At 45.9% G+C, this 16,283-nt stretch overlaps 1 protein-coding gene across 1 annotated transcript in view; it reads left to right on the top strand.

Annotated features, from left to right (window-relative positions):
* The window catches only part of LOC307125781 (uncharacterized protein), a 238,644-nt gene that overhangs the window by 207,258 nt on the left and 15,103 nt on the right, over positions 1 to 16,283 (top strand). Inside the window, exons 10-11 of the mRNA XM_079815890.1 lie at positions 1,099 to 1,272; positions 12,442 to 12,615. Of these exons, the coding sequence (XP_079672016.1) occupies positions 1,099 to 1,272; positions 12,442 to 12,615 (348 nt within the window). The remainder of the gene's footprint in view (positions 1 to 1,098; positions 1,273 to 12,441; positions 12,616 to 16,283) is intronic.

Genomic DNA, 16,283 nt, shown 5'->3' with positions numbered 1-16,283 from the left:
ATGAACCGAATATAGGTTATTCCATGCCCTCTCGATCTAAATAGGAAGATCAGGAAGGAATGAAAGCCCAACTGAGTCGATGATTATGGCTGGGGAGAAATCGATCGTTTAGTCCAACACGAGCGATCTCTCCTCTAACGCGGTAACATGGCGGCCGCAGCGCGTTTCATAACATTCATCGGCTCAGCATACACAGTCGGGATGGCTGAGAAGATTAATCCTCCTTCCCTAGAGCACTTGCAAACAAGTCTCGTCAGCCGCCAGATCGTCAAAGGGAAGAATGCCTTCCCGTGACGATTCAGCGGGCTCTACCCGGGAAAACCATGACGTGTGTCCGCGCTCAGCCTCGGCAAGAGCGGGACTGCATCATCAGTCTCGGATGCCAAACCCTCTTCCCTCAGGAAGAGAATTAGATGAGAGCAGAGCGATCTCGGATTGACAAATGCTCACATTATACAACAAACAAACAACTCGATAAGAGCTGCTGTGCATGCTCTTGATCCCTGGCAGAAACACACAACTCGTGTGTATACAATAATGAATTTGGGTTACCTTAACTCGAAGCAATTCAGACAAGACAGTCCCTGAAGACGAAGAAGCGGTGTCATGTTTGTGAGGCGCCCTTATATACTTCCTGGTCGCACCTTGATGACATTATAGGCTGTCGCCGGTCAATAGGATTGCCGTGATTCGATAGTAGTTCAGACACCTGTCACACTGGAGGCGTTCCCCGTAGCGTCAGCTGACGCAGCGCGAGTTCCCTTTCGAAAGGGAACTGAGGTAGCACCGATTAAGATTCATGACCATAATCATATTATTTTGTTGTATGCTGATGTTTTCAACATGCACCCTAAAGGAACATAACTTAATTGAGTGAAAGTACCTCTGGTGAATACACATTAGTGTAACATAGTAAATATATTTTCACATATTTTTCAATAAATCCCTGTGTATTATTCAATATATTGTAATGTATTAACACTATATATTATTTAATTAATGTTTCACTATATTTAAGCTATTTAATATAGTGATCATAAATGTATGAAAATATATTTTCTTTCTGTGAATTATAACCAGAGTATTCCCTTTCTTTAGATTAACAGCCTGTAAACTCACTGATCAGCACTGTGAAGTTGTGGCTTCAGCTCTACAGTCATCAAACTCCTCCCTGAGAGAGCTGGACCTGAGCAACAATGACCTGCAGGATTTAGGAGTGAAGCTACTCTCTGTTGGACTGAAGAGTCCAAACTGTCAACTCAACATACTTAGGTATTTAAGACGTGTTTTTTTTTTTTTTTGACGTCTGTGCAAAATAACACAAGCTGTCATATATATGTTATATTCCTATATTCTATGCACCTGACTTAACTCTTTCCCTGCCAGCACTTTTTTTTAAACCGCCAGCGTTTTATATTTGTTTACTGTTCGTAAATTTAATTTAAAAATTAAATCAAGCTTTCTTGTGTAGTGTGTAAGCTATTGCACAAAAAATACCCCATTGTAAAACACAAATACACATACTGTACATAGAGCGAGCAAACATTTAGGATTTAGGTGAGATAACTGCAATGAAAGTGCCCCTATTATGGATTTTTGAAAATTACCTTTCATGTAGTGTGTAACATAGTTCTAAGTGAATAAAAACGTCCTGCAAAGTCTTAAATCTGAAATTGCACCGTATATGAAGTTGTTGTCTTTCAAATGTTAGAGTTGACACGGAGTCAATTAATTGAATCGTTTTTTAAACCTTTAACCACCTCAAACACTGCAGCTGATTCCTGTGGATACTGAATAGCATCATGTCAAGAAGACACTTTGCTCTACAATGTGTTTAATTTGGTTCATTGAGTCGATTCGTTCAAACGGCTGATTCATTCAAGAATGAGGCAGTCGTTTACGAATAGGTCATTAAATCTTTGATTCAACCTATTCATTCAAAATGCTGAATCATTCACTAACACGCTTTTGTGGTGATGCACGTTTTGCTGTGATCTTTGTTTGGACCTATTTTTGCTGCCGAAATAGAACAAAAACACTCAATATTGCATCTAAAATGTAAGTGACTTTATGTTCATAATTGTTTATGGAACTGTCATATGAAATCAGTGTCATTTTCAGTCGTGATGTTATTCAGGAAAACACCACTCTTGGTAATGTGACATTGCAACTGTATCATATGTTATAAATATAAATAAACTCCACATTTCGACATTTTTACTGCAGTGTTAACTGAGTTTCTCTGTGTGAGCAGTGCACATTTGTTTTGATTTCTCCTGGAGAGGCTGCGCGAGCATTAACAGCGCAACGTTATAATCAGAGGTGTAAAGTACTCAAGTAATTTTACTTGATTACTGTACTTAAGTATTATTTTTGGGGATTTTTACTTTACTTGAGTACAATTAAAAATCAATACTTTTACTTTTACTTAATTACATTTTTTAAGAAAAAAAAGTACTTTTTACTCCTTACAATTTTATTTACAGTCAAAAAGTACTTCTTTTTTGGAGATCACCTCATTCTATTTTGCCTTGCTATTAGCAACCCAATTGAATTGCACTAATGCCCAGTTTAATTTAAATGTTTAATTTAAATGTATTTATTCTGCCAATGAGATTCATTTTCACATTCCATGAAATTGGTCAGACATGTTAATTGTTCCTTTGGAAGTGACGTCATGTCACATCAATTAATACAATGCAGCTCCTTGACCTGGGCTGTGTTTCCCAAAACCATCGTAAGCCTAAGTTGATCGTAGAGACCATTGGTGGCAATTGTTCTACGATCAACTTGAGCTTACAATGGTTTTGGGAAACTCAGCCCTGGAAATTAGACTGAGAGGCTTTTCAGCCCCAAAAGACGCTTGACACTCACAATTTTGAAAATCAACTTCTGCTCAAAGGGATAGTTCACCCAAAAATGAAAATGTGATGTTTATCTGCTTACATGTAGGTGTCTTTGTTTCTTCAGTAGAATACAAATGAAGATTTTTAACTCCAACCGTTACAGTCTATCAGTCATATAATGCATGTGAATGGTACATGACTACTAGCATCATCTATGAGAGTAAAAAAAACCTGCACAGACAAATCCATATTAAACTCTGCAGCTCGTGACAACACATTGATATTTTGGCAGGGTGAAGAATCACGCAACACAGAACTAGTGAGAAGCTCCCGGAGGGTGGGTTTATTTGCACAAATCTGAACAAACGTGGTGATAGTGAAGTGCTGGTGCGCGATGCTTCTGGTCTCCTCTGGTGCAGGGTGGCTCGCGGTGACGTCAGTGAGACGGTGTGGCCGGAGTGTCACAGGCTGCTGTCTGAGAGAGAGAGAGAGAGAGAAGTGTTAGCGCTTTGTTGGAGTGGAGTTGGTGCTCAAACTGGTGTCCCATGGTGCTGTGTTTATAGGCTGTGGTGATCGCCTGCAGCTGTGCGGATCCGGGCTGTGCTGAGTGGCTGCAGGTGATCCGTGTTTGTTTCCAGGGCGACGCTGACGGGAGCTCGGGAGACTTGTCACCCCCCCCCCCCCCCCCCCAAGCGTCGCGCTGGTCCTGTAACGAGAGTTACACACATACATTGGGGAACATAGGGGTGGGCGGGGAGTGCGCCCTGACAGACCTGCGTAAGCTGACCACAGCCTGGAGAGTCCGTCGGCGTTGGAGTTGGCCGTCCCGGCCCGATGTACCACCGTGAAATGGAAGTCCTGGAGCGCCAGGAACCACCGCGTCACTCTGGCGTTGGTGTCCTTACTGTGCGTTCACACCGCCGCCGGCGAGAGCGTCAAAGTGGCCGGAAGTCATTCATTCTCAATGGGAGCCCGGCGGCGAGCTCCGGCGAGAGCGGCGCGGCGCGTCTTGGACGATTTGGGCGTCGAGGAGAGTTGGGATCAGGTCAACTTTATGGTAATGAACTACGACGCGCTTCGGCGGCAGCCGGCGGCAACCAATGGGAATGTAGTAGTGCTCCGCTTGAGATGATTCTAGAGAACGCAGCGCTGTAAACTTTGGTTCCGACCACATTAGTTCCCAAGCAAAATAGAGAGAGGTTGATCACTGCTGGTGCGGCGGGTTTGATAAGAAGATGCGCAACATTATTTATACACCACACAAATGGCTTTTAATTGGTTTATTTCGTTAGCAAACATGTAACTATAATTGTTAAGTTCTTTCCATCGATCTGCTTTTTTTTAACTTTCACATTTAAATGATTTCATGAGGTTATATTATACGGTTATACCCTACCTATGGTCAGTCAGCACAAATGCCGGTCAACATGAGTGTTTGCTTTGCAGCCCCTTTAAATATAGTTTCAAAAAAGACCAAGCATTCGATCTACGTCAGAGCGGCAGCGCGTCCACGAATTTTCTACAGCGTCGATGGCAGGGCGGCCAGAGCGAAGTTTGACGCTCTCGCCGGCGGCAGTGTGAACGCACAGTTAGCGCGGGCCATCCACTGTAGCGGGGCGTGATCCGTCATCAGAGTGAAGCGGCGTCCCAGCAGGTAGTAGCGGAGCTCCAGGACTGCCCACTTGATGGCCAGGGCTTCCTTCTCCACCGCCGCATACCTGGTTTCGGCTGGGGTCAACTTACGGCTGATGTATATGACAGGATGCTCCTCTCCCTCCTGGACCTGGGAAAGGACCGCCCCCAGGCCCGTATCGGAGGCGTCCGTCTGCAGCAGGAAGGGGCAGTTGAAGTCGGGCGCCCTCAAGACCGGCTCCGTGGTCAGGGCGGTCTTGATATCCCGGAAGGTCCTGTCCAGAGCGCTGTCCCAATTTACCTTCTCCGGCTGCCCCTTCCTGGTCAGGTCTGTCAGGGGAGATGCTAGGGTGGAGAAGTTTGGGATAAAGCAGCGATAATAACCCGCCAACCCCAAAAAGGCTCGTACCTGGGTCTTGGTCTCCGGGCGAGGTGCTGATAGGATGGCGTTGACTTTTTTCTTCTGGGGCTGGATCAGCCCTCGACCCACCCAGAAACCCAGGTACTGAGCCTCGGCGAGGGCAAGATGGCATTTCCGGGGGTTGGCGGTCAGTCCAGCCCGTCGGAGTTCCAGGAGCACCCTCCGCAGCCGCTCCAGGTGGTCCTGCCAGGTCTCGGAGTGGATGACTACATCGTCGAGATAGGCCGCCGCATATGCTTGGTGGGGCCGGAGTAAGACGTCCATCATCCGTTGGAAGGTGACGGGAGCCCCGTGCAGGCCGAAGGGGAGGGTCCGGTATTGCCAGTGCCCACTGGGAGTTGAAAACGCTGTTTTTTTCTTTGGCAGAGTTTGTCAGGGGGACCTGCCAGTACCCCTTGGTGAGATCAAGCGTCGAGATGTACCGGGCCCTCCCCAAGCGTTCCAACAGCTTGTCTACACGGGGCATCGGGTAGCCATCGAACTCCGAGACCTCGTTGAGTCGGCGAAAGTCGTTGCAGAAGCGGAGGGTGCCATCCGGCTTCGGCACCATGACGATGGGGCTGGACCAGGCGCTGCGAGATGGTTCGATTACCCCTAACTTGAGCATCTCACAAATCTCATCCTCAATGGCCTGTCTCCGAGCCTCGGGGACCCGATAGGGCCGCTGCCTTACGACGAGTCCGGGTGGTGTGCGAATGTCGTGCTGGATGATGTTGGTCTGCCCGGGACGGGTGGAGAACACATCAGAGAACTGACGGACCAGATGGTTCAGCTCGGTCTTCTGGGTGGCGGACAGCTGTTCTCCCACGTCCACCACCGGGGGTTCGACCGAGGCCAGAGCCGTGAGCTGGTCCTGGGTCCCCACCCACCTCTTCAGAAGGTTGATGTGGTACAACTGTTCTTCACGCCGCCTACCCGGCTGGCGCAACCGGTAGTTGACAGGACCAACTCGCTCAACGACAGTGTAGGGACCCTGCCAGGTTGCGAGGAACTTGCATGCTGAGGTGGGGACCAGCAGCATGACTCTGTCGCCCGGTCGGAACTCACGTGGTTGGGCCGCCCGGTTGTGGTGTTGCTGTTGGGACCGCTGGGCCTTCGTGAGGTGTTCCCGGACTAATGGCATGACCCTCTCGATCCGCTCACGCATTTCCCTCACATGCTCGATGGCGGAGCGGAGAGGGGTCGGCTGCTGCTGCTCCCAGGCTTCTCGGGCCACGTCCAGGAGGCCTCTTGGCTGACGACCGAAGAGCAGCTCGAACGGGGTGAACCCGGTAGAGGCTTGGGGCACCTCTCGGACTCCGAACAGGACGTAGGGCAGCATCAGGTCCCAGTCTTTCCGGTCTTCGGCTGCCACCCGCCGGAGCATCTGCTTCAGGGTTTGGTTAAACCGCTCCACAAGGCCGTCCGTCTGGGGATGGTACACGGTGGTCTTCTCGGGCCACGTCCAGGAGGCCTCTTGGCTGACGACCGAAGAGCAGCTCGAACGGGGTGAACCCGGTAGAGGCTTGGGGCACCTCTCGGACTCCGAACAGGACGTAGGGCAGCATCAGGTCCCAGTCTTTCCGGTCTTCGGCTGCCACCCGCCGGAGCATCTGCTTCAGGGTTTGGTTAAACCGCTCCACAAGGCCGTCCGTCTGGGGATGGTACACGGTGGTCCGGAGCTGTTTTACCTGCAGCAGCCGACAGAGGTCAGCCATTAGCCGGGACATGAAGGGGGTCCCTTGGTCCGTCAGTATCTCCGCTGGGATGCCGACTCGGGTGCAGAGGAGGAAGAGTTCCTTGGCGATGTTCTTTGCCGTTGCCTTCTTTAGGGGAATGGCCTCTGGATACCGGGTGGCGTAGTCGACGATCACCAGGATGTGTTCATGTCCACGGGCAGACTTAGGCAACGGCCCCACCAGGTCCATTCCAATCCGCTCGAAAGGTACCCCGATGATGGGAAGCAGAATGAGTGGACTGGGGGGAGGAGCTCGTGGCGCGGTTCGTTGGCAGGTGGGACAGGCTTGGCAGAACCGCTTCACGTCTCCATCCAAGCCCGGCCAGTGGAAACGGTCCCGGATGCGTTGGATGGTGTTTGGGGCCCCCAGGTGGCCGGCCATTGGATGGCTATGGGCCAGCTCCATGACCATTTCCACTTTTGGCTTGGGAACCACGAGCAGCTCTTTTACCTCCCCCCTCCGCTGGGCGACACAGTACAACAGGCCACTCTTCACGACGTAGTGCGGGAGAGGATGGGGCGCTGGCTGGTGGTCTTGGCCATCTACCGTTCGGACTTGTGACCAACAATTCTTAAGTCGGTCGTCCTCCAGCTGGGCCTTCGCGAAGGAGCCCCCTCCCTGGACCTGTTGAAAGACGTCAAGGAACACGTTAGAAGCCTGGAAGGGGGACTCACCATCTCTCCCGCTGTCTGACACCAGCAGGGCGGTTCTCCGTCGGCTGCGGCGCCTTCGGTGGCGGCTCCCGGCCCGGCTGGCTGGCTGCGTGGTGGCTCAAAGAAGCTCTTCGAACCCCGGCCAGTCCCGTCCAAGAAGCACGGGAAGAGGCAGATCCTTCACAACGCCCACTTCGACCGGCCAGGCGCCGGGGCCAGCAGAAATCGTCACCCGCCGTGCCGGGACGTGACGAGTGTCGCCGTGAACGCATGTGATAGGCAGCTGGGCTTTGGAAGTCTTCTTTGGCGGTAGGACGGTGGCTTGGACGAGACTGACCGAGCTTCCGGAATCCAGGAGGGCCAGTACTGATCGTCCATTGACTTTAACCTCCGCCCGCGGAGCTCCGTGGGGCGGGTCTTGATGTAGGCTGCAGCCAGCCAACCACGTGCGTGCTGGCGGGGCAGGTTCCTCAGTGGGCATTGGCTCGTCGACGGGGCCGGGAGCCGCTGGCCTGTGTACTGGTCGCGGGGTACCTTCCGGCGTGCGTCGCTCCTGGACCACCCTCCGAGGGAAAGACGGCGCTCGCTCCCCGGGCTCGCGGTGGATCGCCGCCTCCGCCAGCTCGATGGCCTCGACGAGCTCGTCGATGGAGGTTGGGTTCGTCATTCCCACCGCGCGTCGCGCCTGTGGTGGGAGAGCTCGGAGCATCCGGACGATCGTCACCCGTTCCACAACCTGACCCGCGGTGGGGGTTCCCTCGAGCAACAAGTGACGAACAAGCCGCGAGAGCTCGGCGGCTTGGGCGCGGGCTGGGCGTCGTGGCTTGAACTCCCACTCGTGGAATAACTGGGCGGCCGAAATGGCGGATAGCCCGAGGCGTCCGAGGATCTCTTTCTTTAACTCATCATAATTACCAGCGCTTTCAGCGGGAAGGGAAAAATACGCTCGTTGCGCCTCACCGGTCAGCAAGGGACCCAGCAGCCGCGCCCACTCGTCACGATCCCAGTTCTCCCGAACCGCTGTATTCTCGAACATCCGCAGGAAGAGTTCAACGTCATCTTGGGAGGTTAGTTTCGGCAGTAGCTGGGTTATTCGGACGCGGGGGTCAGGAAGCGGAACGTACTGAGCGGCGGAGAGGCGGAGGGCGGCGAATTCTTCTTCCACCTTTGCCTGACGAGTCGCTAGGTGTTCGGCGATTTGCTGTTGTCTTGCACACACTTCCGTCAGGCATTTGAGCAGGTCTTCCATGACGGGGAGGAGCGCCGCCCTTTTCCGGGTTCTCGTGAGTTAACTGTGGGGGAAAGGAAAAAAAAACTAAGTGAAAGTTCGGGGATGATTGGTGATTCTTCACGCTCTTGCCCGCATTCTCCACCACTGTGGCAGGGTGAAGAATCACGCAACACAGAACTAGTGAGAAGCCCCCGGAGGGTGGGTTTATTTGCACAAATCTGAACAAACGTGGTGATAGTGAAGTGCTGGTGCGCGGTGCTTCTGGTCTCCTCTGGTGCAGGGTGGCTCGCGGTGACGTCAGTGAGACGGTGTGGCCGGAGTGTCACAGGCTGCTGTCTGAGAGAGAGAGAGAGAGAAGTGTTAGCGCTTTGTTGGAGTGGAGTTGGTGCTCAAACTGGTGTCCCATGGTGCTGTGTTTTAAAGGCTGTGGTGATCGCCTGCAGCTGTGCGGATCCGGGCTGTGCTGAGTGGCTGCAGGTGATCCGTGTTTGTTTCCAGGGCGACGCTGACGAGAGCTCGGGAGACTTGTCACACTATCCTAAGACATGAAACGATCGCTTTGTGAGAGAAACCGAACAGTATTTATATAATATTTTTACCTCAAAAACGATCTATGTCCGACACCCGTTCAGCGCGCCATCACTTCCGGTAAGTGTGGTCAATGTACATAGTAATAATATTAATAATAATAATAATTTGTTACATTTATATAGCGCTTTTTTGGGTACTCAAATTGCTTTACATATAGAAGGGGGAAATCTCCTCAACCAACACCAATGTGCAGCACCACCTGGATGATGCGACAGCAGCCATATTGCGCCAGAACACCCACCACACACCAGCTTATGGTGGAGAGGAGACTGAGTGATGAAGCCAATCGGTATATGGGGATGATTAGGAGGCCATAATGGACAGAGGCCAATTTGGCCAGGATGCTGGGGTTATACCCCTACTCTTTTTCCAAAGGACATCCTAGGATTTTTTTTAAGACCACAGAGAGTCAGGACCTCGGTTTAACGTCTCATCTGAAGGATGGTGCTCTTTGACAGTATAGTGTCCCCTACTGGGGCGTTAGGACCCATACAGACCACAGGGTGAGCACCCCCTGCTGGCCTCACTAACACCTCTACCAGCAGACACCTGGTTTTCCCAGGAGGTCTCCCATCCGGGTACTGACCATGCTCAGCCCTGCTTAGCTTCAGTGGGAAACAAATCGTAGGCAAAAGGGTGATATGGCTGCTGGCAAATTATCAGACCGAGTGCCGGAAGTGATCTCTCGCACGTATCTCTACGTCAGATTGTGTACATTGACCTCAATTACCGGAAGTGATGGCACGCTGAACGGGTGTCGGACATAGAACGTACAGGGAGTGCAGAATTATTAGGCACGTTGATTTTCTGATCATATTTTTTTTCCAGGCACATTTGACCAATTCCAAACCACAGTAATCCTAATAACTACTATTGATTTAGTATTTATTAATGTATAAGTGATATATAATTGTTCATGAAGGCTGGAAATGAAAATCACCTTATATTCAGGTGTGCAGAATTATTAGGCATGTTTTCTTTTACAGATAAATTGAGCCAAAAAAGAGATTTAACTCAGACTGAAAAGTCAAAAAGTATTAAATGCCCATGAGAAGGATGCAATACTAATGCAATACTAGACATTGCAGTTAAGGCATGACCATTGGACAGTGAAATGCTCGTTGGGTCAGCAGGATCTGACAAAAACAGGTGGTGAAGAAAAGACACCTGTTAACTGCAAAAGAATTAAGAATTAAGGTGAAGAATTAAGGGTGAAACCATCAGGAACCCTTTAGTCTCCAGCGCCACCATTTTCCAAAGCTGCAACCTACCTGGAGTCTCCAGAAGTGCAAGGTGTCAGGATCTCAGAGACTTCAGTTAGGTAAAGAATCCTAAAAAATGACCCCCACTAGATAAGAATCACAAGCTGAAGTGTTGTAAAATACATGAAGAAGGTTTTTTTATAGGCTTTATGGACAGATAGGTTGAGAGTGACTCTTGAAGGACCAGCACCACATCCTCTAGTACCACTGTTTGAAGAATTCATCTTCCAGAATCTGGCAGTACGTTTTGGGAGTTCATTTTTAGTCCATCTCTGCAAAATGGACTTCAGGATGGACTAAAATGAACTCCCAAAACGTACTGCCAGATTCTGGAAGATGAATTCTTCAAACAGTGGTACTAGAGGATGTGGTGCTGGTCCTTCAAGAGTCATTCTCAACCTATAAAGCCTATAAAAAAGCAGGCTTCATGTATTTTACAACACTTCAGCTTATGATTCTTATTTAGTGGGGGTCATTTTTTAGGATTCTTTACCTAACTGAAGTCTCTGAGATCCTGACACCTTGCACTTCTGGAGACTCCAGGTAGGTTGCAGCTCTGGAAAATGGTGGCGCTGGAGACTAAAGGGTTCCTGATGGTTTCACCCTTAATTCTTCACCTTAATTCTTAATTCTTTTGCAGTTAACAGGTGTCTTTTCTCCGCCACATGTTTTTGTCTGACCCTGCTGACCCAACGAGCATTTCACTGTCCAATGGTCATGCCTTAACTGCAATGTCTAGTATTGCATTAGTATTGCATCCTTCTCATGGGCATTTAATACTTTTTGACTTTTCAGTCTGAGTTAAATCTCTTTTTTGGCTCAATTTATCTGTAAAAGAAAACATGCCTAATAATTCTGCACACCTGAATATAAGGTGTTTTTCATTTCCAGCCTTCATGAACAATTATATATCACTTATACATTATTAAATACTAAATCAATAGTAGTTATTAGGATTACTGTGGTTTGGAATTGGTCAAATGTGCCTGGAAAAAAAATATGACTCCCTATATTCGAGGTACATTTTTTTTACAAATACTGTTTGGTTTCTTGCACAAACCGATCGTTTCGTGTCTTAAGACATCAATGTGTCATCATGAGTGGCGGGGTTTAATATGGATTTGTCTGTGCAGGGGTTTTTTTTCTCTCATAGATTTTGTTTCCATTCACATGCATTATACGACTGACAGACTGCAATTGTTGGAGTTAAAAATCTTCATTTGTGTTCTATTGAAGAAACAAAGACACCTACATCTTGGATGCCCTGGAGATATAAGCAGATAAACATCAAATTTCCATTTTTGTGTGAACTATCCCTTTCAATTAAATCCGGGGATTTTACAACTTTGAGTAGCATGTTGCATATTGGCAATGGCATTAGGTAGTAGTCTTATAGTTTGATAATTAAATGCCATTAAATTCAAACAGTTCTAAAGCAGGATAAAACCTTGTATGTGGTTCATTCACTTCATGTTTTTAGAGATTAAAAGCTTAAAGAAGAATCTCTAGTTTTCATTCTTGCTGCTACTTTTACGCTACTTTAACTTTTTTAATACTCAAGTACAATTTTAATGTGGTACTTTTTTACTTTTACTCAAATATGATTCTGGCCAGATACTTTTACTTTTAATTGAGTAAAAATGTCATTCATTACTTGTACTTTCACTTGAGTAACATTTTTGAGTACTTTTTGCACCTCTGGTTATAATTACCGTCAGTTCATTATACATTATATATTATTATCCACTATCAATCGCCACTTACACTAATGAATGCAGAATCATTCTTACATTTTGGTGATACCCTAGTTATTTTTTGTTAATGATGTTTTATCAGGCTACTTGTCCGGTCGGGCAAGTAAAATTCTCTTTCACTTGCCCTTTCAAAAAATCCACTTGTCCCGGACAAGCGGACAAGCGTTAATGTCGAGCCCTGCCTAACTGCAATCAATCAGAGTTCTTTGTAAAGATAATTGATAATTGGTCAAATTTTGCCCACAATCTGCCAGTGGAAGAGCCCTGTATTTAATGTAGTGTATTTTCTCTAAAAATGAAGCACACTAACATGAACACTTACTGTTGTTGTAGATTATCTCACTGTTTAGTGACAGAGGAAGGCTGTGCAGCTCTGGCATCAGCTCTGAGTTTAAACCCTTCACACCTGACAGAGCTGGATCTGAGCTACAATCACCCAGGAGAATCAGGACTGAAGCTGCTTTCTGATACAATGAACCATCCAGACTGCACATTGGGCAAACTCAAGTATGTGGATCAGTAAGAATCATCCTGTCTGGTGTGTATGTGAGATAGACTAGTTTGTGGCTGTCAAGAGACACTTCTTTTTTTTAGCCAGGGAACTGTAGTCAACAAACATTTGAAAGAGGTTGTGCATCTCTGTCAAAACACATTTTAAATGGTAAAACTAAAGTTCACTCACAGCTCTAGGGGCTTGGGTAGTAGATTATGCAATAACAAATATAAACCTCACCCACTTTAGTGCATTTACCATCAAAGGTCAGTCACCCTTTCTGACCACATCCAGATCAATGTCTTAATGAAATATGATAGCAAACCAAAAATACTTAATGGGAAAAAAATAATACGTACAATCTGAGCAACTATTACAGATGGACTAGCTTCACTGCTAAAACATTTATGGAAATATTAAAATCGAATGAAATTTTTAATTCCATCATACTTTTACCAATACAGCATATGTTAAAAATAACAAAGGAATTGACTGCTGTTAAAACCATAGTCACATGATTGCCCTAGCAAAGAAAAGCACATTTAATCCGAACCTTTAAAAAGAACTGCAAAATACAGTAAAGGTGCTTCGTATCTAGCAGTATCTGCCGATACCGATCACAGGTACTGATCTATTTGAAGTCCTCATTTTATCATGTAGAATTATTTATAGGGATGCTCCAATCAGGATTTTTACAGGCATTCATTCAGGGCCTGAATTAAATTTTTGAAAACGGGGAATCCCTCCTTAGGTGACTCTTGTGTGGGGATTTTTTTTTTTATTTGAGGGGGGAGAGGCCATTTTTTAAAATACTTTTTAAAAAATTTTTAATGTATAAATATCTTACCTAAATGTTTGATTATGCAGTGCAGTTTTGGTTTTACGAGGCAATTGTTACAAAATAGCTTACACAGCACAAGCCTGATTTCAAACTCTGAATTGAAATTACAAAAAAGACAAGTAAACAGTCAGTAATAATATAAAAGCAAATAAACAATTTACAAGCAGTTCTGTCAGGTCCACTAAAGTCAAAAAACACAATAGACAAACATTTAGTAAAAATTTTTAATTGCATATTTTGTAAAGATTTAGATTTGGCGGTATGGCTCTGTTCTAAATTCCCCATCCTTTCATGAGCTCCATGAAAAGCCAAGACAGGGAACAGCAGCAGATTCTGGGGACAACCTCCCATTTAACTGGGAGGGCAGAGCAAATCCCCCATTTAGAACAGAGCATGCATCAATGACAACAGAATGACATGATTAAGTTAGCAATTTAAGGAGGAGCTGGGGAGGAGGTGGGTTGCAAAGCAGCGTGCAGCAGAAGCGTCCAAGCAGGCAGATTGAAGTGAAGCTATGCTTAAGTAAGCCGCCCTGTTTGAGAGAAGCCAATTGAGAGCATAGGATCAGCTGAAACAGATCAGCTGAAAGAGGGGCGGAGTTAGAATTTCCCAATCAGCTGATAGCGGAGCTTGACTACGTGGCCTGCCAGAACTAACACTGGCGCTTGATTAGCACAAATAAATAAAATAGAATAAAGATACACATAAATTAAATGGTGCTTTAAGTTTTTTTCAGGTAGGCCTAACAGCAGTATTGAGGTAAGAAATAATAAAGAAATTTAATAAGGAATCAAATGTAAAGTAATATTTGACAGTCTTCCCTGAATAAATTAAATGCAGATTAATCCTTACAATTAAGGCTACAAAAGTTAGTCATTCAGGAGCAGTGAGTGTCATTAATGTTAATCAAACAACAAAAGACAAAGAAAGAATCAGAGACAGCTGTAGATTTATTTGACTGCTGTCACTTAAGAGCTGCACAGACGGATCCAATTTTCTCAACTACTGTATACGTTCACTTAAGACAAAACCGGCTGTGTTTACATGTATACTAGTCAAATTGGTAATTTTGTACACATTTGTGTGTATGTGACAATTTAAGCGCAATTTGGTACTCGTGAGCAGCTGTTTGCAAGGCGGCTAATGTGTGTGCACTTTGAGTGTGCAAAACTGCTTGAGCGCATGTGAGCTGAGTGGTTTAAACACTGACAAGACTTAAAAAGAAATGCAATTATAAACTTTAGTGACGATCGGACACTGCCTTGGTTGTTCAAGTGACAAATCAACTGTGGAGCGTGCTTCCTCGCTTATAGTGCACACGCGATGTAGTGATGGGAAGCCATTTTTGAGAGAGAGCGTGAGCGCGCACGGTGATTCACTCACGCTTTTTGTTAAATTACATCACACAGAAAGTTTTAAAATTACCTTTTAAGTTATTTAATAAGGAAATACGATTTGTACATGCACCTTCAGCATTTAAAATGATTTTACTCGTGCCGGACAAAGATTGGGATGGTGCCGCTGCATGTCATGCCGTACCTCTCACAACAGGCGCCGTTTTTATGTGTCGTCAGCATGAGATCGGTTTATAAGATCGGCCTTTATAGAGACCGCCGATCAATCATCCCAAAGCAATTATCGGTCGATAGCGGTCGGTAGCCAATTAATCAGAGCACCCCTACTGCAAAAGTCAAATAGTTTCTGAAAAATGGTTTGAATGTGATTTTTTAAAAAAAGAAAAAGAAAGACGGAAACTGAGATTAATGGCAAACTATACCTAAACTGGCCATTCAAAATGTAATATTTGGAAATATATGAATAAAAAAAAATCTTTACACCTTTTAAACTGAGATCTTAAATAATCCAAATCGAGTTACCAGTTTCACTTATTGCTGTAACTGTGTTTGTAAAACACATTTGTTATGGCAAAGAAAGCCAATGATAATTAATAATTGTGGTTCATCACGAATGTGCAAAACAAACATCTGTACCAGAGATCAGCTTTACAGAAAGCACACTGTTTTCCTGGTTTCTACAGACAGCTGAGGGTGGGGGGGGATATGATGCCATTGACCGTCAACTTGTGGATTTGTTGTGGATTTCTCTGGATTCAAACATAGTTAAAAAAAAAACATTTGGAATAATGCAAGTACACAAATCAACAAAATATATAACATTGTTCTAGTGGGTTTCGTATATTTTAATGCAAAAAATCTTACATATTGTGCCTTTAACAATAAGTATTATTGTTTTAATTTGAAAATATTTAAAGGAATGTTATAATTGTAATAAAAATATTTTATGAGTAAGGCATATTTGTTAAATGACAACTGAAGGAAACAGACTTGCATTTAAAACGGCTTCTTGTGTAGTTTTTACCTTCCCTGTTTTAATGGGCTTTCTTCCATGTCGTAATGGTAAACAGGCTCTGTTCAACTTCTTTTGTGTGCTCTAAATTAAGACATGGGCATTCGTTTTTTTCTAGGCATTTTTGTCTCCGCCGCAGTGATATGAAAAAATCTCACGTATTCAGATGGCCGTCAGCTCACCGCAGGTCATTTGACAAGATCCAGCTTCACCCTTTCCATAACAAAATAAGCTCAGCCAAAATGTACGAACAGCTGATGATAGCTGTACAGGATGGGTTTTCCCCTCATCTTCATAAATATATTTATTAGCAGAGAGCATTCAAGGGCTGGAAATCAATTTATCTGTTGCTGAAACTTCCTCGTCTTCATGAAGAACGCGGCTCAGGGTTGCTTAGCAACGGTAGACACGCTCCCGGTTGCTTTTTGAAAGGAGAAGAAAAATGCCGGCCGTGACTCTTCCACAGCGTTTTTA

Source organism: Gobio gobio, assembly GCF_949357685.1.
Source record: "Gobio gobio genome assembly, chromosome: 1".
Taxonomy (NCBI): Eukaryota; Metazoa; Chordata; class Actinopteri; order Cypriniformes; family Gobionidae; genus Gobio; species Gobio gobio.
This window is presented reverse-complemented; position numbering and strand designations above follow the sequence as displayed.